At 44.4% G+C, this 25,924-nt stretch overlaps 2 protein-coding genes across 4 annotated transcripts in view; both read right to left on the reverse strand.

Annotated features, from left to right (window-relative positions):
- The window catches only part of LOC149336212 (putative lysosomal cobalamin transporter), a 35,336-nt gene extending 22,069 nt beyond the window's left edge, over nt 1-13,267 (reverse strand). For 2 of the 3 annotated variants that reach the window (XR_016284235.1, XM_089552735.1), the window contains exons 1-6: nt 12,704-13,027; nt 8,045-8,285; nt 5,876-5,961; nt 4,630-4,703; nt 1,626-1,714; nt 501-574 (exon numbers count right to left, since the gene is read on the reverse strand). Coding sequence is in view for 2 of the 3 variants with exons in the window: in XM_089552735.1 (XP_089408861.1) it covers nt 501-574; nt 1,626-1,714; nt 4,630-4,703; nt 5,876-5,961; nt 8,045-8,285; nt 12,704-12,763 (624 nt within the window). In the remaining variant the exon portion in view is untranslated. The other variant, XM_089552736.1, reaches the window with a different exon arrangement.
- Nucleotides 13,268-15,514: 2,247 nt separating this feature from the next.
- Nucleotides 15,515-25,924, reverse strand: part of LOC149336214 (putative lysosomal cobalamin transporter) — a 39,799-nt gene continuing 29,389 nt past the window's right edge. Inside the window, exons 10-13 of the mRNA XM_089552738.1 lie at nt 25,420-25,563; nt 22,871-22,913; nt 21,041-21,144; nt 15,515-18,215 (exon numbers count right to left, since the gene is read on the reverse strand). Of these exons, the coding sequence (XP_089408864.1) occupies nt 18,108-18,215; nt 21,041-21,144; nt 22,871-22,913; nt 25,420-25,563 (399 nt within the window). The 3' untranslated portion in view covers nt 15,515-18,107. The remainder of the gene's footprint in view (nt 18,216-21,040; nt 21,145-22,870; nt 22,914-25,419; nt 25,564-25,924) is intronic.

Genomic DNA, 25,924 nt, shown 5'->3' on the forward strand with positions numbered 1-25,924 from the left:
ATTGAAATTCTACAGAGGCCTACAGTTTCCGGCAATATTTGTTTGTCACGGCAATATTTGTTTGATTTGTGTAATTATTTATTCAAAGTCAAGGCTTGAGTGATGGCTCAACTTTTGCAGCTTTAATTCACTCTAAAAGTGCTCTAAGGAACTCGAGTGTTTGAAAACTCTAGCTGCAAATGGTAGTGGTCATAGTAGGCGAAGCAGTACACACTACATAGCCAAGCATGGCATTAAACAACGAGCGCCTCCTCATGACAAATGTGAGAAAATTGAGCATGAATGAGCAATTGCTACAGCCAAGGTAGTATTTCTGCTCGCATTCATTAGTGATACACCGAAGGAAGAGGAGACATGGATGTACACTTGAAGTGTCAACGCATGATAGCTTACCAAATAAAAAGCAAGTTACATTGCTGTGGAATAATCGATCTACAAAAAGCTTCTGTGATAAACAAGCAAGACACCTCTACGTAGAGTGTAGCACTATTACTACTAACCGTGTAAATGATGACAAGGCCCATGCCAAACAGCGTGAACAGCGAAAGCAGAAAGCACAAGGAGTCTTCATCACCTGTGGAGTCCGCAAATAGAACACAGCTGCTTAATTGATAATAACTAACTCATAGCAAAACAAAGGAATTAAAAGGATAAATATAACATTTACACACTCCTTGTGTATTGCACTTGCACATGCACATTCTCACACTCCTTAATTAATACTTGGATGCTGATTGACTTGCAACCCAATCTGGTTGACAGACTTCCCCTCACTTGTCCATCAGAACGGTCTTTGCTGTTGCTCCCTTCAGTACTACCACCCGCAAATTTAACATGAATGTTTGGATGCGTGGCTTGGACTGATGGCAGTGCTGCGAAACGTTGGCAACTAAGTCTGGTACATGCTGCTCGCTGTGTTAGCGGCGGCTGATGATACTGGGTGCCTCTTTTGTTTGACTGTCCTTTTGTCTGACGATTCACTGTGGGGAATGCGTGGTTGTGACCTGGTCATTTCACTACCTTCATCCTGCGGCTGCGGCAGTTTGCTTGCAGTTTTCTTATTGTGGTAGCCAAATATGGGCGAGCGAATTTTTATTCTGGTGAACTAGTCCTGTAACGAGCGCACACGCCCCACAGCGAACAGCTGCTAACGGAAGCGCAGTCAAAACAAACAGGGCACCCGCTATTGTCATTCGCCCCAAACAAACTGAAAAACATGTTCTCTGATCGAGTGGACAACTCTTCGTGGCGCTGGCATCAGCCCAAGCCATGGGCTCGAGCATTCTTGTTAAGTTTGTGGGCGGCGGAACACTTGCATAGACAGTGGTTCACACTTTATGTCAGAACTCAATCATCTTTAGCTGCTTAGTGCGGTGTAAACCACAGGTGCAAAACGCACAGATATGCAACAAACACAGGAACATGCAAAAGCAAACTACACATCTGACAAACAGAAAATAAAAAGAACAGGGGTTCAGCAAGTGGTATCTAATGATGATGATGATGAATTTTTATGGCACAAGGGCATCCATGGCCAAAGAGTGATAGTTGATTTCAGTCAAAACAAAAAATGGCGCCTGAAAGGGTTAAACAGCTGTCGCTGTAAAAACAGGCCATGGACTTACGGCTGGTGGCCAGCTCGTCGACCAGGAAGCGAACTTTATACCACTCTGTGCTGTTGATCAGTGGAGGCAGTCGCATGGGAATCAGCTCCCTGCATGTCAAGAATGACGGGGCCCAGCATTCTGAACAATTCGTTTCTCTCACTGATTCTATTAATGCGACAGTGTTAACGAGCTCGTGCCACAGAAAAGTCGGTGCCATTGTCGGTGTCGTTGACCGCGAGCGAAAAATCCACAAAAATTCCCAGAGAAGCAACCTAGGGAGCAGGTTGGCCACCTAGGTCATGTGACCTTCTGGTGTCACCACAACCTGCCCATCGAATTGTGAGCAAACTGCCCAATGTGTTACGTAGTGGTTAATAACTGGTTGCGAGAGGTTGTTCAGGAAGAACAACTTGGGTCGCATATGGCCCACTGATGGCAGCATCTGCACCAGGAGTGGCATGAAGACTACCAGCGATCTATGAGCATTAAGTACAGAATGATCACTTCTCCACATATATGGGCGTTAATTATTGACACTACTGCATCATACCCTTAAGGTTCGCCTCCAATTGTCCAGCTATCGACAACCAATCTGCTGGCTGGCCGATCCTAGTTACAACATTGGCAAGGCAGGTTTTCGACCAATGACAAAGGCCAAGAAGAACTGGACTAGACTTGCTAAGAAAAAATTTGGAGGGGAAACTTAAGCTCCGCCTTAAGGTTATTACGCAACGGTGTAATATCCTTAAGGCAACCCAAGTTGCTCTTCCCAGGCACATCTCGTGACCAATCATTAGTTTCAATGCAACCTGCCACGGTGAGAGTTTGCATGCAATCCGGTGGGCAGGTTGTGGTGACGTTACCAGGTCATGTGACCTCGGTGGCCCATCTGCCACTAATGTAGCTTCTCTGTGGATTTTTCTGTGGATTTCTCTCTCACGGCCAATGCCGCCAATGCTGAGGCCGTTTCTTCTGCAACATGGACTCCTTAGCACCATCGCGTTAAAATTATGTCACAGTTATAGCGAATGCTACTAGTATTGAAGGTATGCAATCAACATGAACGAAGGCAGCAACCCTTTAACTAAGCGATTTAGCTATGCTAGCATCATAAGCTTTTCAAATTCAAAGCTGACACCATGTAGAAAACAGCAGCTTTGTTATTTTTATTGCTTTTTTTTTCTGGCAGCAAAGAGACAAAGGATGCAGCTAAAGAGCAGCTATCGCTGTTGTCCAAAATAACTGTAGTGCTTCAGCCGACAAGGGAAGGGAAATGAGGGGCTCATTATGGCAGACATACGAAGAAGGCCAACAGACACGGAAACCAAGGAGCACAAGGGAATGTTTCTTTTTTTTTTTTATTATTGTAGTGTTGATCATGCTAACTTAATAATGTAATTATATTATCGCAAAAAGATAATTGTTACAGTGCATAGTCGCAAGGCAAAGACGAAGTTGTTTTGATGCTCGGCAGTTGACAACGACAAGGACGTGGCAGTTAGTGTTAGGGTGACTTGGTTTGGTGTATCTTCTGACTGCGGCCTGTCCCGTCTGCTGCTAAGCTAACCCCCCCGTAATAATATAATTGGTTAGGGAGCAGAAGAAAAAACAACCGCATGCCACTGGTTGGTTACGAACCCACGACTTCCGAATTTCGTGTCCAGTCCTCTTCCAACTGAGCTATGACAATGGCTGTCTAGTTTTCTGCTTTCAGGGATATTTATGCTTTGTGTGTAACCTAACCTTGAGAGTGTTCACCAGCGCCATCCTCGCCCATAAGGCTTCTCCTGTCTTCTCACTATGCGATCAATAACCCTACGCCATTAAACAGAATAAACTAAGCACACATCACTAAGAATACACGATGTGAAGCTAAAATACCATTGTATTTTCGTATTTCCAAACTGTATATTCAATGCATGGTAGGTTACAACAAAACTCGTCCAAATAGAGGACTCCATTTGTTAAGAAAACTGTTGCTTGACTACTAGTTGAACAATAGGGAAGTTGCATTAAGAATGCAAGTTTCTCTTCGGCCGACAGGAAACAGCATACCAGTCATACTATCAGAGTGGAAAAAGTACATATTCCTAAAGCCACCCTAAACTAAAACTTCTTGCACGCAAAATGCTTTGCTTTGAAATTGTAGGGCCTCATGTAGGCTAATACAAGACAGGCAGGCACTTCCTTAATGTTAGCTTAGCACCAGCCAACTAACCCCAAATTAAATATAGTGATAAACAAAACAAGGCCTCTAAGGTCCCTTAGCTTTTCCTTTTGTCCCTCGGCATCCAACTTGGACACTTTTTTTGTTCACACCACTAATCTCCCATGCAGATTAAGATGTGCAGTCCAAGCCCACTTCTATTTCTTGATCCATGCCAAAACATCCTGCCCACCATTTCTTTCTGTGACCCACACTGGTTTTACTTGCTCCGAAAGTACAACACCTTAAAGATGCAGGCACTGGGGGCAAATTGAAGTCACCCTGTATCTCAACAGAAAACCACATTCTAATGACAAAAGAAACAACTTTCAATGGAAACAGTGGTTTTACAAGCTGGAAAAGTTCAAAAAATGAAATGCAGGTATTGCTGCCCCCCGTCATTTTCGCAAGTAGATTGCAGTGATGTCAAAAGACTTTTTGGGTTCAGACCTCCAAGGCTTGCTCACAACACCAAATGGCGATCCAAAAGATGATCACAATGGTAATCACGGAGTCCATTTCATTACTGATATCATGAGTTTGGATCGAGCAGTGGGACCACAAAGCGCCTACAAAAGATTTTCATCAGGACAAAAAACGGATTGAGTTGTCCTTGGTGTCTGGTCAAGAATCTGCCACACAGGTGCCCTTTGTACTTGTTATAACAATTCTCTTGCGCCTTCTTCGCCTTTTGAAGCACATCGTAAGCAGCCCCTGATTCCAAACCTCATGACGTCTGAGCTATAGATCTGTTAGAAATGCCATGCCAAGACCATATGGAGCAGCTAGACAGGGGCATTCTGGTGGGTAACTCACCCAAGGCTGAGCAGTATGCCAGCTGAAATCAGGAAGAGGCCGACGTACTTGAGCACTGACACCATCCTCTGCAACTGTTGAATTCAAACATCAACAAAAAGAAAGTTAAACGCCACTTTCATCCTGTTCCTTACATAGGTGTAAATATCAATCGCCATTTTTTGTTCTTCAGTACTGCAAACATGAAACACACATTCCCTCTCATCACCTTGTAATTACTTCTCAGCCCTAACGCACGGATTTTATACTTGGCTGGGCTGTGGCAGCAATGTTTCGACGGAAGTGCGCAATGTGAAAATGCCTTGTACTACCACTAAGACTTTGCTGACAACAATCCCAAAGGTCAAAATGAATTCAAGCCGTCCATAGTGGTGGCTTTTACCTCGTGAACCAGGCATTGCTTTTCCATGTAGATATACGTCAATTTTAATATTTTTCATTTCCCCTTTTTGCTACTACATCGCACATTGCACCTTCTGGTAGAGCACATCTAGAATACACAATATAAAACTTCGGCATAAATTCCCCACGCAACTGTGTTTCTAGAGTCACACGGCAATGCTACCTAACTGTACCATTGTCTACACGTACCTTTCACACCACCACTTACAATGTAACTGCTATGACTACCCCTGCCTTCATCATCCTGTCATACAGCACATATTGTCTTTCTTTCATGACAGCACAGAGATGAGCATGTACAAATTTTTATGGCTACATAACGTCCACTCTGTGGGCAGGGCCATCTCCAAGTATGCCTGCTATGCATTGCTTGCCTCTAAAATATGCACCTGCTATTCGAGGCTGTAGTACATATATGCCTTACTTATTGCAGAAGTTTTTAGCAGCAAGAGCTCAGCAGTGAGGTCAACCTTAAACAGGCATGGATCCAAATACCAACAAAAGAGATCGTGTTTTTTTTTTTCTGCCTCCCTCTGACACCCATTGAACATATCGAATCAAATGAATTTTATTTCCGACTTCATCAAACACAGATGGAGGGGCTGCATAAAAAAATAACGCTGCCCTTTGCCAGCGTGCTAAGTTTACAATCCTGTTATTCAGCAGCTATTGTTCAGATGACTGCAACACTCCGATTCTGCTGGATTTTTCTGAACTTCAAGTTATCCTTTGATTGCCCTCAACCCCAAAAATGAAAACAGTGCTCATTACCAGCAGATAAAGTCTAGAGCTTATAAAAAAGCCAATCCAATCATACCTAACAATAACTAGACTGCGTGCTTACCGTGAAAAAATCCTCGTCGTCTTCCATAAACATGTAGGTGAAGGGCAGCACCACGACCACAAGAAAAACCAACAGCCCGTACAGCGCTGCAAGCAATTCACCACTTGGTTACTTGCTCATTTGAAAGAGACGCACTGCTTTTTAGTGACCCTAAGCTGACCATTTCCAATCCTGTCAGGCTGGTGATGGAATAGGTGGGAGAGATTATCACGAAAGAGAATCATTTATTTATGTATTTATTTATTACCTGCATCACCTGTTTCAGGAATTACAGCAGGGGGGACATCTTCGTAATAAAAATCAATTCGAAATCACATGTGCAAAACGTGGTAAAAAGCATCATTTGCTAGCACTGAAAGAAACATTTGGTGGCAAAGCATTCCAGTCTCTAATCGTTCGTGCAAAAAAAGACTAACGCAAGACGTCACCTTTAAAAGAAAGTTCACGAACTTTCAGAGAGTGGTCATGCCTTTTTGATATATAAGATGGAGGTTTTACGAATAGATCTCTACTCATACCGGTTTTACAGTAGTATATATTATGAAAAAATCTTAACCTGAAATCTTTCCTGTGCTCCTTCAGCTCCTGCCATTTCAGTTTGGTTTTAATTTCTCGCACACTAAGATTTTTGCTCCAATTACCGTGAACCTGTTTTGTATCTTCTCAATTGCATCAACAAGTTCAGCAGTATACGGATCCCAGCACACGCAAGCGTATTCTAATAACGAGCGGACATTAGTAAAATATAACTTTTCTTTGAGACTACTTGGCAGCTGACTAAAATTGCATCTTAAGAATCCCAACATCCGAGCAGCTTTAGTCTTTACGCAGTTAGTGTGTTTTGCCCATCTAAGGGAAGAGAATAGGTGGACAGTACCTCAAAGGGCTAAAATACACTGTACTAAAACACTGCACTTAAAGGTGCACTGAAGAGGAATCTGAACTCATCTTTTTGCAGCGGGAACTCGATCTACACGTTCCGAGCATTCTGAGAAACTTCAACTTATTGCCCTGTGTGGCCGATTTCCCTAATTAAATTGGATTGACATCCGGCTTCCGCCTTTTTTTTTTTTTAATTATCCCCGTACGGTGGGCGGAGTCGACCAACGTGTGGAGTGCCCTTGAGCCAGCTCCGTGGAGGCTTTGCTTTCGCTTTATTTTGTTTTTTAGGTTTCCGTGAATAAATAGCTTCATTCGCAGATAATATAGCCGCAAAATAAGCCCGCAGAAACAAAAATACGCGCAGACTGTTTGCTACTACGGATTACTACGTATTACTCCGCCGATGGCAGAGCGGCAAGCCGCCACGCGACTGGGTGAAAGGCACTCCACACGTTGGTCACCTCCGCCCACCGTACGGGGAGAACTAAAAAAAGAGAAGGCGGGAACCGGACGTTAACTCGATTTAATTAAGGAAATCGGCCACACAGGGAAATAAATCGAAGTTTCTAAGAATGCTCGGAACATGTAGATTGAGTTCCCACAGCAAAAAGGCGAGTTCAGATTCCTCTTCACTGCACCTTTAAAGGTGCACTGAAGAGGAATCTGAACTTGTCTTTTTGCCGCGGGAACTCGATCTACACGTTCCTAGCATTCTTAGAAACTGCGACTTATTGCCCTGTGTGGCCAATTTCCCTAATTAAATCGAATTAACGTCCGGCTCCCGCTCTTTTTTTTTAATTCTGCCTCCTACGGTGGGCGGAGTCGACCAACGCGTGGAGTGCCTTTCACCCAGTCCCGTGGCGGCTTGCCGCTCTGCCATCGGCAGAGTAATACGTAGTAGTCCGTAGTAGCAAATAGTCCGCGCGTATTTTTATTTCTGCGGGCTTATTTTGCGGCTATATTATCTGCGAATGAAACTATTTATTAATGGAAAGCTAAAAAACAAAATAAATCGAAAGCAAAGCCTCCACGGAGCTGGCTGAAAGGAACTTCACGCGTTGGTCGACTCCGCCCATCGTACGAGGCAGAATTAAAAAAAAAGGGCGGGAGCCGGACGTTAATTCGATTTAATTAGGGAAATCGGCCATACAGGGCAATAAGTTGCAGTTTCTAAGAATGCTAGGAACGTGTAGATCGAGTTCCCGCGGCAAAAAAAACAAGTTCAGAATCCTCTTCAGTGCACCTTTAAGTATTGCACACTGAGCAACCAGAGGTCGAGGCACCAACCATAGTAGGCCAGCTGAACTTGGGTCCGCACCATCTGCCGCTCTGATATGTTTGCTGCCCAAGGCAGGAAGGTCCCATCGTCGCCTTTCATGGCTGACATGAGGGAGACATCGGTTGGAAGCAGTACGGCTATGGCCAGGCTGGCCACCAATGTGATGGCGCTGCATGCCAGGACGACGGGCTCCCGGTCATAGACCAAGCTGAGCGCCCACAGGTATGCCAATGACACCAGCAGACACAACTGCATATATGCATGTCCGCATGACGCATGTGCACTGGGAAGTATGCTACAAGGCACAGCATAAATGAAAGCTCCAAAACAACAGACTCTTTCTGCCCTCCATTTTATACCATATCAAACGGTGGTGAGTAAAAAAGACTGGCACGAGTGACCGATCACCAGAGTACTGGAATGGCAACATGCACCGACAGGTTGCAGAAATCTGGAAGTCAGTTGCCTAGCAAAGCAAAAATTCCTTCACCATGCCGGTGTGGCTCATTATGCAGCAGGCAGAAGTTGGGTGCAGCACAGAAGACTCCCACTGCACGCTTTATAACCTCCGTGCACATGGTGAGCGGCCGTTTGGCACAGTTGTGTTTCATCTCCCGTCAACTGGTATGCGCAGTGAGTATGTTGCACCTGCCAAGCAGTGGCTTAAGCCACTGATCGGCAGGTGAAGAATACCTGCCGCAAACCTCTACCAATTGGTAGAGGTAGGCTTAATCCCTTTATCATGACATAACAGCAGAAGCGTGCAGGAAAGACAAGCTACATTTCTCTGACTCCAGAAGTCTCCAGTGCTACACCTTATTTCTGCCCACAAAACAGGTCAGGCCGCCATGGTGAAAGAGTTTTCACTGTTCAGAGTAGCTGACTTCCAGAAATTTCTACAAGTCATCCGTAACAAGTGCCATGACGTACCCCCTCCTCAGTCTAAAGGATGGTTTTGCAGACAGTCATTGCTGCCTGTGATGGACTCTCTCTTAATGCAATGGCATTAGAACTCCCATGTCGAAAAAATCTGACCATCTGGCCATCCGTCTGAAGCCTCGGTTGGCAGGTAGCAAAATGAAGGGAAGAAAATCCCCTCCTCTATCAGGGGAGAGGAAATGTGAAGAGAGGGTGAGGGCAACCAGTAGCAAAGTGAAAAGAGGGAAATCCCCTCCTCTCCACTTGCAGGGAATATTAGGGAGGGAGAAGACGAAGAAAGGGTGGGAGGAGACAAGCGGGGGAGAGTGGAGTGGGGGTAAGGCATGTCACACAGCAACTGACTGACTGAATCACGCTACCTGCTCGCATCGTCCGAGCTCGTCAGCTGCAGCAGCTTCTTTGTTCAAAGGGAAACACTAATGCTAATGCATAATCTGAAGCATCATTTGCATTAATCGTCTACTGTTTTCTCTTCCTGTTTCCGTTCTCTCAGTTATTGGTCACTAGTGCTAATCTGTTTACCCAACACATTATAATGCACATCTCTGCACATTGTTATTGATGAATATATTAACCCACCCCTTACGTCAATACCCTATAAAGAGGGTCTTCAAGGTGAATAAAGTAAAGTGAAGAGCGAAGAAGGTGGCACATAGAGTGGTCCAACACTTTTGCAACAAAATTTTACGCCAGTCGTAGCAGACAGACTAACCACTAAGAGCTGCTCAAAAACTAAAGGGCACCACAAATATCAGGTGCGAGGCTTCATTAGTGATGGGTTAAGCCTGCTAACTTCTCAAAGCTGGCAAGAGGAAGTGGCATGCACTGAAGGGGAGTTTTGCAACAACTCTTCCTGCCTATTTTCATTCTTGTCTGGCAGCAAAAGATGTGTTTATTGCCCAGAAAAGTGTATCTTAAAAGTTTTCCCACTACGCAATTGCAATGAATGATATTGAAGCCTAACTTATAAAAGCTGTGATAAAAAAAATATGCCAGAGCAAGCAGTTTACTTGCAAAATTGACTGGTAGCGGCAACACCTGCATTTTGTTTCTCCATTTTAAGCGAAAGTAGAGTCTTTGTCGTTAGAATGCAGTAATCGATCGACGCAGGCTAATTTTGATTTGCCGCACACGGAAGGGTGGTGTGTTCGGTTTTTTTTTTCATCCAGCTTAGTTAGTATGTGCATTAATAAATTTAATAATTTCATTTAATAATTTCTCTTACGCCAGAAATTCACCTAGGCTCTTCAAAGAGGCAGAGTGCATTCAGGGACTCCAGCTTACTTTTGCTCAATCAAGGCTTTCAAAGGTGTATATGTAGCATCGGCACATGGGCATTTTCACATTTAGTTCCCAAGAAAATTCAAATGCCATAACTAGGAATCAAAGTGATGAATTTGTGATCAGGGGTAGAAGGCCACATCAAACGGGGCACGCCAGATGGACATATGCAGTCTTTATCCAGAACTGCAGAATCAGAGTACTACATACAGTTCACACTGCTACCTTCTTTCTTTATTTTTCACTTCCATAACTTTCATTCTCACAGGAAGTGCAAAGCGAAGGCACTGAGCGGTTGTGTATCTCTGCTGGCACACGTTGCTCTGCCTGCTGCCGTTGCTTTAAACGCGGACAGCACGACTGTTATCTTCCAAGCGTATAAACATTGCATGCGTCTAGTTCAGCTCACGTACACTGCAAGGAAGTTGTATTCAGAAGTACAGTTTGTTGCAAATAACTACCTTTTATGACTAAAATAGCAAGTTACACACTCTGTATACAGTAAGCACCTGTTTCTAGCAAGAAGCAATGCGGATATTACTACTGTGATAACGTAACAGAAAAAAGACAACTGATTCTAAGCAAGTGAAACACTTGAGGCTGCACATTCGCGTCACGGGAAATAATTGGTGCAAACTGTTATGAAATATCAGTCAGACCTAAAGCATAGCACGAAGCCTGGTGCGAATGCAGTGATGCCAACTCAGGTCAATGTTTTGTCCCTAGATTGAACCCCCAAAAATCCCTAGATTGAAGGAAAATCCCTAGCCTTAATTGTTTAATTGTTAATGCGACCATTTCATGATTGTTTAAAGAAGCACACAGAAAGACGAAAATGTTTGAATTCATTAAAGATCCCTTCTCGCCTCATAGAGAACATTCAGAAGCGGTGAGATGGCATATCTCGCCGCACAGTTATTTATTAATCATAGTCGCAATCAAAGACCGTCAAATAGTTTTGGAGCTACTAAGGATTGAAATCACGAGAAACTGTCATAACTAAAAATGTAACCTTGTTATAGTTACACAGCAATGATACAGACGTAGGATTGGTAATTACAAAATCTGAAAGTGATTCCTTACAACTTGAAATGTGTTTTTTTGGTTGAACAGCACGTTTAAATGAAGTGGTCTAGCATACATGCAGAATGCGAACAATTGTGGCACTTTTTGGTAAAGGTAAGTGGTGAGCGTAAACGTAGCGCGTTGATCCCGGCACTAGAAGTCAAAATTCAACTTCGTCTTTAGTAGAGGAGCAGTCACTCGAAGTGCCAGAGATGGCATGCACGTTATAGCTGCCGTGTTGGCTCAGTGGTTGTGGTGCTCAGCTGCTGACCCGAAAGACGCGGGCTCGATCCCGGCCGCGGCGGTTGAATTTCTTTGGAGGAGAAATTCTAGAGGTCCTCGTACTATGCGATGTCAGTGCACATTAAAGAACCCCAGGTGGTCGAAATTTCCGGAGCCCTCCACTACGGCGTCTCTCATAGCCTTAGTCTTAGTCGCTTTGGGACGTTAAACCCCATAAACCAAACCAAACAGTTTGAAAGTCACATGGTTTCGTTTTTCCTCCCTGGGCAGCAGTCAATAATTTCGCCTTGCAGAACTGCTTTCGCCCCTCTCTCGTCTCGGCAGAACACTAAAAATAAAGGAGTAGTAATTAGCATTTTTCAGTTTTTTTCTGTTCCAAGCGCAAAATAATCAGATACACCTGCTATTAAGCCGCTTAGAGTAGTGATTCTACGGCCTCTCAAAATCCCTAGATTTCGCAAAAAAGACACTAGATCCCTAAAGCAAAAAAAACCCCCTAGATCTAGGGATAAATCCCTAGGGTTGGCATCACTGTGCGAACGCCTCGCAGACTTCCCAGCGCCGTTTAAATTCAGCGCGCAGGCTGCCAGGTCACGTGGTACAACAAAGCTTCCCCCTCCTCCTTTCCCAACCCCTCTTTGTCAAAGCCATCCCGCTTCCAGGGAAACTGATTCCTTGCAGCCTCATCCTCGATGTCCGGCTGCAAGTGACGCATTTATAATCGAGAAAATCGGATTTAAAATTTTCCCGCCAGTCGATTTAAATTTGTATACCCTTACCGAAAAGGGCAGACTGCCACCGTTTTGACATGAATGGCCGTGTAGCGTAGCCTCCGAGACGCGCCCACAAATCGGTGTCGACGCTCGCATTCTACTTGCGAAAACGGCCGTTGATGTCGACACCTGCACCGAGTTTTTTTGCTCTTTTCTGGCTTATAAAAACGAATTCCGTTCAGAGGGGTTTCTTTGTAATTAAAATTCGTAGTCTATATCCAACCTGCAAAATTCGATCTGAAACCGTGCTAGCAGTATCTGATCAAGTTATTTCGATTACGTGATGAGCAATGCGCGGAAATCAACGCTGCAGTTCTCTTGCGCGCTGTATTTCGCTAACTAACACGCGAAACAGCGATCACTTACCAGACAGGCGGCGCCGAACGGCGCCCATGCCGCCAAGAGGACATCGTTAGGAATCGCCATACGACACCTGAACAAACCGAAACGACGCGGCTACTACACTCGCAGCTACCTCGCGTAGTCCAAGTCGCTCATTTGGAGACGGCACCCGCGTCAACACAGCTCGGAACTGCGCAGCAGAAATGCCGGTGAAGGAAACGACGGAAGAGGAGCCCCATCGGAGTACTGGGAGTACTTTGGGCTATTAGAAACTTCCGCCGCTTCCGACGCTTGCTGTTCCCGCGGTACCGACCGCGCGGAGCACCTACGACGGCGAAGTCACGTGGTAAGAGAAACCTCGTACCAAAGGGAGAGGGAGTTCCTAGCTAGCTGCTATCACGTTACTCTGCGTCACGGCAGGTGCGAGCGTCGTCGTCTGGACGCTTTTTTTCTTCTTTCTGTACTCCTTCTTTCACGACGGCATCCGGCGGCATCGCATTGCACGGTCTTCGTGCGGTGGATGCGGAGGCGCTGGGTGCGCCCGAAGTAACCCGAAGCTTCCGCTGCAGAGAAGCGGCCGCCGACAGCGACAGCGCAGTGGTTTTGCTTTTGAAAATATCTATGCATGTCTGTACGTGTATCGGAACAATAAGGTGCATAAATAAAATGGAATCAACATTTGATCAGAGACAGAAAAACAATGAAAAGGGGGGGCAAACATATGCGTTTTAGTATATATGGTACTGCAGCCAAAATATAACATATTTATAATGCAATGATCAAGGAAAAAAAATATTGCATAAACAATTGAATGTTGAAGGTGCTGCGATTCAACTGTTACTTACATTGAATTTTACTTATCATGTGCATTATCTAGTTTTCTATATGCTGGTCCTTTAGCTCGATAATAATTATCCTAGCCAGAAGTGAGTACAGCTGCGTGATAATTAAAGAGTCAGCATATATAATTCTAATAACCAGGTATCTTTAGGATCAGGATGCATGCTGGAGTGAAAAAAAGTGTCAAACATGTTCTCTGCGAGTACACAAAGGCTGCCAATTGGATTTCAGGAAGTTTATTGATACGGCATCGCATCCGACTGCTTTACCAACATGCAATGAATGTACCAAGAACCTAATTTATGGAAGAAACACATACAAATGCACGATACTAACAGATAACTTGAAGTTATTAACATAAATAACTTGTAGAGCTAGAGAATTACTGCTGGTACTCGTCAAAATTCAAATTAGAGTTCCCTAACACCGCTGTATTGCTCACTACACTGTTGCATGCACTCGAGACCAGCACGGTGGAAGCGGCAGTGGAACTGGTTTGCAACAGCCCAGTCAAGAGGCGTTTCGACATCTCCCTCGGCCAATAAAAGGTCTATAAATTTAAATGGTTGAATATACAGAAGAGCCCGAGTTAGTGATTGCATCCTTCAGTTCACGACTCACTTAAGTCTCATTGCTTCCTTTGGTTGGTTGGTTTACGGGGTTTAACGTCCCAAAGCGACTGAGGCTATGAGAGACGCCGTAGTGGAGGGCTCCGGAAATTTCGACCACCTGGGGTTCTTTAACGTGCACTGACATCGCACAGTACACGGGCCTCTAGAATTTCTCCTCCAAAGAAATTCAGCCGCCGCGGCCGGGATCGAACCCGCGTCTTTAGTTTTGTTAATTTCCTGGAAGAATGCAATTATAGTGTGCCTTTTTCTTTCATCAATGCTACCAGTTCGTTTCCGAAAAGTTTGATTTCTGCTCGAAAAGATTTATATCTTTGGTAATACAGAAAATTTCACTCTATGGTAAGGTTGGAATCATTACAATTTAGCACCTATTATTTGCTTTGGCATAGTGCACGTTCTACTGAAATGCACGCGACATCCTTGTACTAGCAAGAAGACACACAAAATGAAATTAGCAATAACAGGGCAGACTGGCTGCAGGCCAGAGGCACATGATGTCATTCAGAATTGGGAGTGGTCAAGTTAAAAGATGCCTGAATATGCTGGATCGCCCATTTCAGGCACAAGGCTGCGACCGTTGTTACAAAGAAATTCAGCTTGAGCGTAGCCTCTGCTAAAACGAAGTAAAGCTGCACGAAAGCTGATCATACCATCATCATGTTTCACCATTCCCATCTCCGCTGCTGCTGTCTCCATGCTTGCATCCAGATAAGCTCTGATGTAGTCACGGAGAGAGCAACGAGAGACTGCCCAAGTCAATGCTGGAGTGAGATTTCTCCCCATCCCTTCAAAAGGGCTTGAGGGACCGCACTAGGCGAATTGTTGCAAAATATACATTGCCCATCAGAGCACTAGCGTTGCGGCTCGGAAAGCAGCGGTGTATCCATTCTATAAAAACATGTAACCAATACCATATGCATCATAACTGGATGACGCCATGCTATGCACCCAACTATGGCAGAACGAAAGTGCAATAACAGTAGATGAAGTCTGAAAAATAATGAGTATGTTCGAGGGACACAGTACTGTGTTTTCTGAGAAAGCTGTATAGCTTTCCTTTGTAGCCGTACGACTGCGCTTGCGTGCATGTCAATGAGTAATTACTCCCTTACCACAATTCTACTCCACCTTGGGGGATTCCCCTAAACATTTGAACAATACTGTGCTTTGCTACAATAAGCAATTTCATTTCTATCATTAAAAGCAAAATGAAACGAACTACAGCAGACATTAAACGAGCATATCTTGGACTGATGCTTCGTTGTGGCAAGGTTTCATGTGGCATCACGGCCTCCATGATCACTTTTCAGTAGGCAAACAGCAGATCATGAAAGTTACGGTAGTACACCAACAGCCAGCAAAGTAACATCTGATACACGTTTATTTTTTCTGCATGTACACAGTCTAATAATACATATCACATAAAGAACACAGCAAACATGAAACATTTTCAGCAACTCGATGCACAATCCCTGTTAGGATTAAAGATCTGATAGGTAGGGTATGTAGAGGTTGTTCCACTCCACACAATTTACAGTACAAGTTTCACTCTACAGCAATATTAATAAGTGGCAACCATAGATAAAAGCAGGATACCAGACTTTCTTGAAAGTTATTTTCAACTCAACAGAGCTGTAATTTAGCAAACAGATAATGAAAATCAATCTTATCACTCTAATATCATAATTTCAACAGATCCCTGCCACGATGAAGCATTGAATAGGTCTTTCAAGGTACGCATTACCCGGAATTGTTAAAAACAATGTGAATGGCAAAAAATACAAGTACGACAGATGGCCACAGTCTCTTTTGGTAACACAGACTGATAACTTTAAAAGCTGGGCCAATATATTGCCATCAATGGCTTATAACAAAATGGACTAAGCAGATCTTCTGAACATGCAGTGCCTGTTCTTCAGCATAGTGCACTTGCACCTTGCATTTTGCACCCGCCCTTATCACCTGGATACTGGTTCCTTAGGGTTTTTTTTCTTTTTACATAGTGTGAAGTACCTGGATACTGGCTCCTTAGGATTTGTTCTTTTTACATAGTGTGAAGTCCAAAAAACCCCATAGACAAGATTCCTTCTTGCAAAAAAAAACAAGGACTACCAAGTACATGACTACAACCTTTGGCAGATCAGTGCATTCTGCACAAATCACATTTACAGCTGCTGTAAGCAGATATAACTAAACTATTTCCCTAAGTAACGGCAAAAAATACTTCCCCCAATTATCCCCAATAAGAATCCATACGCATATGACACAGCATACTATGCTGCATATCCTTCAAAGCAGCAACACTTTAAACCAGAAATACAACTTTACTTTGTACAAAAACACTATAAATATAAATCTTGCACACATTCACTGTAACAATCTCACAAAAAGGATATAATTCGTCACACTCCAGTTTTGTGGTCTTTCCAACTCCCACCACTGGAATGGAGATCAGCCTCTGATCAATGCACCACAGCAAAGAGATATCAAATCTCACACTGCAACTATCCACTACATCAGCAGAAAGCCGCACCAACCAACACTGAAGACCACATTAGCATATATCATGCACCTCCATGCTCATTTAACACGCCTTATCCTAAGCTCTCCCCGTCTATCGACTTTCCCCTTCAGGTTGATAAAAAGCTAGCACAGGCCCGATTCCAAAACCACAACAAATCAGATCTCCCAAACGTGCACCAAATGCTACCCCCAACCTGGAAGCATTGGTTTTTCGAGTGCTGTGAAACCACTACAACTGTCATCACAGAAAGTGAACAAGTTTTGCTGGTATGTATAAATTAGAGCACTCGCATAGAAAGTTACAAAGTTATAACTTCTTCCCACGTAGTTCCATGAGAAAGAAGCTTGAATATGGCAAGTTGCATACTTACAGTAATCAGCATGTCAGTTATTTAGCAGGACGCCAATTAGCTGCAAGCAACCGGGGATTGCCTGGTACAGTTAAACACGTATATAACGAACCTCCATGTAGCGAATTTCTCGGTGCTACAAGGTATCTCACTTCCCTGACGCTGCCCCCACTAAGTGTGCGTATTTGTGAACTCCATGTTACAAAGGCGCTGTAGTAGTTAACCTTGACATAACGAACTTGCTACACCGATTACCCATTAGCTAGTGCTGCACTACTTGAAATTAGGGTGAATCAGGCACAAGTTTCACTGTGATAAAATACAAACTACCACCAGACGAAAATCTACGACGGCAACGAGTGATCTACACAAAGCACCACGTTCTGGCTCCTCTCTGAGGCAAACACAGCAGTCTCCACAGCTTTTGGCTTTTGCAACGTCGCAAGCGGCACTAAAACAGTTCATATCCAAAAGCAGCTCAAAACGACAGGATGCGGCAAAGTAAGCATGGGAGTAGTACTGCATGCCCATTGTTGCCGCTCAGCTGCCTGGGTATTTCCGGTGCCAACAGCTGATACGGGCCGGTAGTCAAGATGGTGGACAGTGGTGACACAGGCGGAGACAAGAGTCCATTTCATAGGGCAAAAGTGGAAGGGCAGACAAACAGTTAACACGTGGGAAGAGGTGGATACTTCTGACTCGCCCGTTTCCCTCAAACCACGCAGCGGAGATGGTGGTGGTTGCTGCTGCAGTCACACTATCAATACAATCGTGCAATGATCCTCCGTGTTTGCGGCTTCGAGCAAAAGTGCTTAACATTAAAGTTCAAAAGGTGATCTCACCTTAATTTGCTTTTCATTCTGGTTTCTGTTCTGGATTGTCCTTTCGAGCCTTCGGGCGAAAACTGCAAGTATCGAAAACCTGCACGTAGCGTAAAACTGCAGCTTTCTCTCAGTTTCGTCACACCCAGGCTTAACTGTGCAATGCCGTAAGGAGCAATTGTTGCACACATCAAAGGGAGCCAACAAAGGATGGATCAGGTGCCATGTGCAGTTCAGTTGCAGGGCGGATGGAGACAGCCTTTCAGGCACGCACGAGAGGTTCATCGTCGTCCTCAAGTTCATCAGAGTCAACCTCAACCGATGACTGCCGCCCGCGGATCATCAGAATGAAGAAGGACACCACTGTGCTCTGCACATAAAGAAGGAAGGCATGACTGAGCGTTACGGCATACGCAAGACCTGATGTCCTCAGCACTCCCATCCCTCGCCACGTTAGGGACACCCTGAAAACCACTCAGGCTAGGCTCCGCGCACAGCGTGAATTCTCTGGAAGCAAAGCTTTCTCTGTGAAGTGAAAGTGCCCGATTCCAGTGATCTGCCCCCTCTCATAAACCTGTCACCTGTTTAAGTGGGGAGCCTGGTCCTGAAAAAAAAAAAAATTTATTAATGAAGTCACAGTTAAGAAATCTTCAGGGAATATGTATTTTTGTGTGCCGATTCTAAATATGTCATTTAATTTCATGTAAAACAATTCCTTGAGCACTTATGTAATTCTTATGCATGTATTTTGTGATGAACTTGGAAAAAAATTTCTTGCAGGAAACTTGCTGAAATGTATGCCATTGAATTCGCTTGACACCAAGGAATGCAATAAGGGTAAAATTGTCTTCCTGCCTATCACAGAACTTAAGTTATAGAGTTTTGAAGTTGTCACTTCAGAAATGGGAAGAAAAGTGTATATTCCTGTTTGTGAAGTGGCAGCTTCAGTACCCGATAACTCAAGTTCTATGACAGCCAGGATGATAATTTTACCCTTATTGCATTCCTTGGTATCAAGAGAACCCAATGGCATACATTTCAGAGAGTTTCCCGCAGCAAATTTCCTTCAAAGCTCTTCGCAAAATACTTGCATAAAAATCGCATAGGTGCTCAAGGAATTGTTTTACATGAAATTAAATGACATATCTAGAATGAGCGCACAAAAATGTGTGTCCTGAAAATTTCATAACTATGACTAGATCAATAAAATTTTCTTTTCAAGACCAGGCTCCCCCCTTAAGGGACATGACCACTTGATTACTCGATCCAGGAAATATGGGCTGGGCACTAGTGCGGAGGAAGTCATGCCATGCAGAGAACTAAGCCTCAGTACTCCATAAATGATTAACACGCGCTTCCACTCTGTGAACTTACAAGTCAAACAGGGTGTCCACTGTCGTGAACAAAGCACACATACTGATGCCAAAACAATACCGTTCGTTTTTAACCAGTTGCACAGGCAAGATTTTCTTTCTAAATATTTTTTTTTCTGTGTCCACTATTTATTTCTAGGATAGTGGAGGGCTACTCCCGCTTTCAAGTGATGGTTTCCTTCTCACTGCAGCGCCTTTCTCATTTATCAAAAGTTTTTGCAGCACATTACTGAGGAAACAATGGCCAATGCTCTTTCAGTGCAATCAAGCTCACATGAGCATTACGCAGTGACTACCACATTACAGCAAGCAATCCAAACTCGCTGGTTAGCACTCGGTGATGCAAAACATTTGGCATCGGTACATTGTTTCATAACTTGAAGATGTACAATACTCCTGTAGTTAAAGTCCGCAACGAATCTGCACTGGTAAGCCAAGGTTCAAGCACACAAATTTGTAGCCTTCGGTTCGACACTCAAGCTGGGCATCATTCATAGCAAGTGATAACACGATCTGCCTTCCGTGAACTGCGCCAGGTGGAAAAGGTGACTTGGCCTTCGCAACACAGAATCATTGTGGATGCCAACCAACCATGTGCTATTTATACTACGCTAGGACCTCTCCAGATAATGTGCTTACATTTTTGCAAACAGCCCAAAGCACGGAGCTTCTCAATATTACATCAGGGTACCCATCAGTGGCATACATTTAGATTGTAAAGTAAAGGCGCCAAAAACCACACACACACACAAGACGAGAGAACGGGACAGAGCGCCACTCACAACTAGTTTATTTTGCAGAACCCAGATACATATATATACATTTAGCCAGCACCTGCACAAGGAACAAATTCACGCATCAATGTCTACATAATAACGAACGCTCAAAAAACTTTTTTTCTGCCTGATACAGAGAAACAGATGTTTCACTGACACATGATCTGCCTTTCTTACTGATATAGAATGCTTCAATCAGTTCTCTGGCTTTGTTATTGCTGCTTCTAGCAAGGATCCATACAGATGAGAAGCATGGCTCACAACAGCGTGAAGGGCAGGATCTGATATGTTTAGGCAAATTTGGGCCCTCTTTGTTCTACGTTTCGTTAAGAGGGCCCAAATTTGCCGAAACATATCAGACCCTGCCCTTAATGCTCTTGTGAGCCATGCTTCTCATCCGTATGGATCCTTGCTAGAAGCAGCAATATCAAAGCCAGAGAACTGATTGAAGCGTTCTGTATCAGTAAGAAAGGCAGTTTGTGTGTCAGCGAAACATCCGTATCTCTGTATCAGGCGGAAAAAAAAAGTTTTTTGAGCGTTCCTTATCATGTAGACATTGATGCGTAAATTTGTTCCTTGCGCAGGAGCTGGCTAAATGTATATATGTATCTGGGTTCTGCAAAATCAACTAGTTGTGAGTGGCGCTCTGTCCCGTTCTCTTGTCTTGTGTGTGTGTGTGTGATTATTGGTGCCTTTACTTTACAATAAATTACCAACTAGCCCAGACAGAAGTTCTCTTAAGCATACATTTAGAGTGGCATGGACTGTTGACTGCGGCTACAACTGGGCCCTGCTAAAGACCTGGTGTCCAGTCATAGATTACACTAACTAGTGGCACCACAGACATACAACAAGAGCAAAATGAGAAAGTGTTTATTCTGTATCTGATGATAGCAAAGTGCGTGCAGTGCTGACCATGGCTTAATATCAAACAATTAGCAGCCTAGCTCAACTCTGTTATACAAGGTTCAACTACATGCACACTGTTAGCATAGATGCACACACTGTTTGTAAAAGATGAAAAAAAGAAAAAAAAAGGCACTCACCCCAAGGAAGAGCCAGGTGGCCCAGTAGTAGGCAGCACCAAAGACCCAGGCCTTGAAGAAGAAGCGAACGAGCAGGGCACTGCCACGGCTCATCACGCACTCCTCTGCATGGACACGGGCCCGCAACAAATTTGTGCAGCAGATATGTGTAGCCTCTAACCACAACTATAGGCTCAGCCACAAGAGGAGAAGAAGAGACGGGTGCGACACCAGCAGAGTGCACGTGCTCTCTTTCTGTCCTGCCTGCACTCCGGCTGATGGTTCCAACGTTCACAAGCCAAACTAAACCCAAACGGCCCACACCGTGTCAAGTTGTTCCAATGCCACAAAGCCCGTCATTCAAACAGCAACCTGTACCGAAGTACCAAAGCGCTCATCCTAATCATGTACAAGTGGTTGATGCTCTTTTTCTTTTGAACAGAGGTGCAATGAAAAAAAAAGTAGGACGTGAATTTCTTCAAAGCCAGATGAAAAGCACTGTCTGCACTTGCATGCCCTGCTACTTCAGGAAGTTGAGTTTTTTACAGCGACAGCTGTTTAGTGCCTGTTACTGGGTTTCGTGTCGATGTTGTAGTAGTCGTAGTAGTGGTAGTGGTGGTGGTTGCCATGTGAGCCACCGGGAGGGTGGTTATCGTGGAAGGAGCAGGAAGAAAAATACCTCAACAGCTGCCGCTGAATCTCACGTTACACCATGGCAACCATCCTGCGAGAATTTTTGCCGCAAAAGCTCTTATGGCATCCCTGCAGGGTGAGTAGAGGCGTCATAGCAGGGCAAGCGATCGCATAAAAATGCCGCCTACTGTATGCTGCATTGTAACCCACGCACCTCAAAAGTGGGCGCAGCAACGATTCGAAGGGCTGCTGTTGCTAGACCAAAAAAAAAAAAAAAAAGCCTGGCTGCGTAGTTTTGGTTTCAGGGCTTTGCTGCTCACCCGTGGCGACAGCAGCTGTCAGTCCGTACATTCATTGGTAGACCAATCCCAGCCCTGTGCCGCTTTCGGAAGCCAACTGGCATGTCGCTGGTCATTTCATTTTCCCTTTTAAAACCAGTCGCAGCAATTCCCCTTCATTTACATTCGCAATGTTGTTTTAGCTCGCCGAAACTGGGCGCTTGCCAAGGGCTTGTAGGTGTTTGCGCAATGAAGCCACCTCACAAGGCTCTACCACATTTTTGCATTTCCGCCAGTATTTTTTTTTTTCTTTTCGAGGCCACAGGGCATTTTGTACGTCATCCTTCGGATGAGCCGGGCATTTCTTCCCGTCCCTTGAAATTTGAATTAATGAGGTTCTACTAGCCATCACATTTTTAGCTGCCAGTCTTGTCATTTTATGGATTTCACTTTGTACGACCACATTACAGATTGGATACTGTTATGCTGTCTAATCAAATAGTATACAATCCTGTGTGCATCATGTTTTTTTATACGGCGTTGAGTCAGTCACGTTTTGTTTATTTCAGCTGCAAAGAGCATACATTATTTCTAAAAAAAGGGGGGGGGGGGGCAAAAACATTTGCTTGTTTATCACTTTCTGAATTCTTTTTTTGGTAATGAACAGATATTCAATATTCAATTCGATTTGTATTTGAATACGCCTCTAAATAATATACAAATTCTAATACACAGACTTTACAAACTTCATGATAGTACCAAGGTTTTACCGCGGAAGAGAAGTCAGGAGAGGCAGTGGTCTCACCTCCTCTGCTGCTTTTAATCTGCCTAGCTGCAATCTGTTTGGCGAGTGAATGCCAGCAAGAAGTTTCCCTCACAAGATGCAAGTTTAGTAAAATTCCCCCCTTTCCAAAAACAAACACGGGAGCAACACACTCACCAGGTGGTGCGTCCACATTGCAGGGCTGTGTGCCATTGACACCCTGCAAAAGATATCGATAGGACCCATTCACTATAGCGCATGCCATACTGCATACTGTATGCCCTGTACTGTATGCTGCATACTGTATGCTGTATACTTTATGTGTATACTGTATACTGTACGATGCGCATACAGACAAAGGTTGACTCGGCTGAACTGCCTAGTGAAACCCCCACAGAAATGTGGCCGGTAGTGTCGCCTTTACTCAAATCCAACCACTGGCAGCCTCAAGTGGAAGATATTTCTGGCTATGCCACTGCGATGGTGCTTTCTTACTCTCAGACGTGTGGCACTTCCAGGAAGCACCAAGCACAAATAAGAGTGCAAGAGTTCCTAGACAACAGCACTGACTGCAACGAGCCCATCTTGAGGAGCCCTTATCAGTTACCAAGATGCCAGAAAGAGACATGCTAGATGTTGAGCTTCATCCAGCTTTGTGTTGACTTTATAAGATTCAGATTCTCGAGTACAAGTAAGATGGATGCCCTAGTTTTCGTAGTGCTCTTGTATGCTGAACTACAGCTGCAGTTTTTTCATTTTTTTTTCCATTTTTGTTATGCAAATAATATCCAGAAAAAAATTGGCTACGGCTTAGCTTAGGTTTAACCCTGGATATCAGTGAAAAGCTTCGGTGAGCGTCATACGAGGAAGCCGAGCGTGTGCCGATGCACACTCGGTAAATGCGCGCAGAGCGCGCGAACGACAGTGAAGGTTGACCGACGGAGCCGCTCGGCGGCGGCTCCGCCGACCACGTGCGCCTCTCCAGCGACGCGACGCGGCGAGCTCGCGCACGTGCAGATGTGGCTAAAATTGATCATGGCGCACGCCAGACCCGGGGTTGACGAGCCTAGTGAAGCTTTTCGCTTCAAAATGCATAAGAATTGTTTGCATCCATTGCCAGAAGGCCAGTGTTGGGCCCAATACAGGCTATGGTACAAGAACAAGCAGAAACAACGGTTCACAAAGGCTTTCTAGTGGTCAAGCAGGAGTGTCTAAAAGGAGAGTGCAAGGTTACTTTCAATTTTTAAATCCCTAGGAATTCCATTCCAGATTTGGGTGCCATTAAATTCGATTAGTCTTCGACCGTAAATGTATTAGCATGGTAGGAGGTTAAAATTGCGGTGGATTTTGCAGCTCTCGTGGCTTTGGCGGGAAGTCTGAAGAAATTTAAGAGCACTGGGTCATTACAAGCTACAAAACTACCGAATGCTGCCATGTAAAACTACGTAAAAGTCAACCTTTTTTTTTTACAAAAATGACCATCTGAAATTGGGTGGGGGGGTCTGACCTATTTACAGGGTCTAAGGTAGTTCCACCCAAGCTGTGGGCAGTATATTCCCTGCACTGGAATGCGTTCCTGAAAGCTCAATGCATAAAAAAAAATAACTTGTATGCAAATTGGTACTGCTAACAAAAATTAGAACTACGCGCCATTCATACCGGTGACCAGTTTCCCAAACGAGCAGTTGACAAAGCGAGAGCAAGCTTGCGGTAATCGCCAGAGCATGCTTTGCGCCAAAATCCGAAAGAGCACAACCATAGGCAGTTTGGTTCTGCACTTGTATAACAAGTGAGGAGAAGCATATTTTCATTTTTCTCTGTCTCATTAGACTAACTGACATGTTTCGCATTCACTTAAACCGACTCTGACAATGATCATCAATTTTATTCCGAAGCCGTTTATGATACTTTGGCATCCAGGGGCATACTGACTTCACAAATTTCTTTTTCCCTGTTACTAAACTTTCAGTCACCGTGGATTTGAGTGTGCAAATAAATTTTTCATATCCTATATAATTGTCATGGTCATAGAAAGGACAAAAGTTAGTCTGGCCTAATATGTCGCTCAGCAAGGCGTAATGTACCCGCGTATACGGCACAGACCAAAGAAGCTTGGCTTTTCCGCATATCTGATCTTTGCATCTGATGAATATTGGCATATGGTCAGGCATAGGGTTGCTGTATACTTCTGCACACACTGTCCAGTATCAGTGCTCGTTAGAGCATGGTCAGTTAACGAACCAGTTATGCTTGTATCTTGATTAGGCTCAGTTATACAATTGTGCAAACTATCGTTATGACTTGTATCATTTGTTAAATTAATTTTAAAATTACCAATAATCACAACACAGCCAAGATTTCCTTGAGGCAGGATGTCGTTATGCAGTTTGGAGGGTGGTGAACACACCAATAATAAGACCACAATCAAGCTTCGGAGGACAGTACTGAAGTGTTGTAAGCTATGTAGAGAGGCCTATATTTATTCATTTCATAGGCACGTTGAAGTCATTCATCCTGTTGGCTATAAAAGCAACTTACAGTGTGGAATCTCAAATTATAATAACTGCTCTTGCTGACCTTTTAGCACTGACAAACATTGGCCGAACCAACCCAACAATGTGAGATCTTCGGTGCATACAAATGCTACCAAATATCCTCCTCAAAAAGCAGCGCTGTGCTACAGCCAGAAGAAGCAGCAGCATCCACAGTGAGCAGGCCTGGCATACCTCGAAGCGCTGTGATCCGTAGGTGGCATACTGGGGGCAGACCGAGTAGACCAGCACATTGAGGGCCAGTCCCACAAACACCAGGCCGAGGCAGAGCAGCAGCACTGCCTGGGGCCGTGCTCGGCCCATCCGCAGGCGGTACATCTGCACACAGGGCAAGCAACACCCACAATATCAACAAACTACAGACTACTCCTCTCAATTAGTTCACACCACTAAGGAACCGGTGCCACATCGACATCTCCAAGTCTCCCAAGCAGTTCATGGAGCTCAACAACTGGAGCCAAGTCAACAAATCAAAAAGGCACCTGCCACTTATGCACATACTTCCATATTTCTGTTTGATATTTCTGCAAGGCACTTGTATCGCAATGCACACCAGCAAGGTGTGTGTGACCAGCTCCCAGCAGCACTGTTTGATACATTTTCTTCTACTGCATTAGCAGTGTAGTTCCCTTTGGGTGCAAACACCGATGTCGGGGTGTAGGTGTTCACCCACCAGTGC

Source organism: Amblyomma mixtum, chromosome 7, assembly GCF_055824585.1.
Source record: "Amblyomma mixtum isolate Tamu chromosome 7, ASM5582458v1, whole genome shotgun sequence".
Lineage (NCBI taxonomy): Eukaryota > Metazoa > Arthropoda > Arachnida > Ixodida > Ixodidae > Amblyomma > Amblyomma mixtum.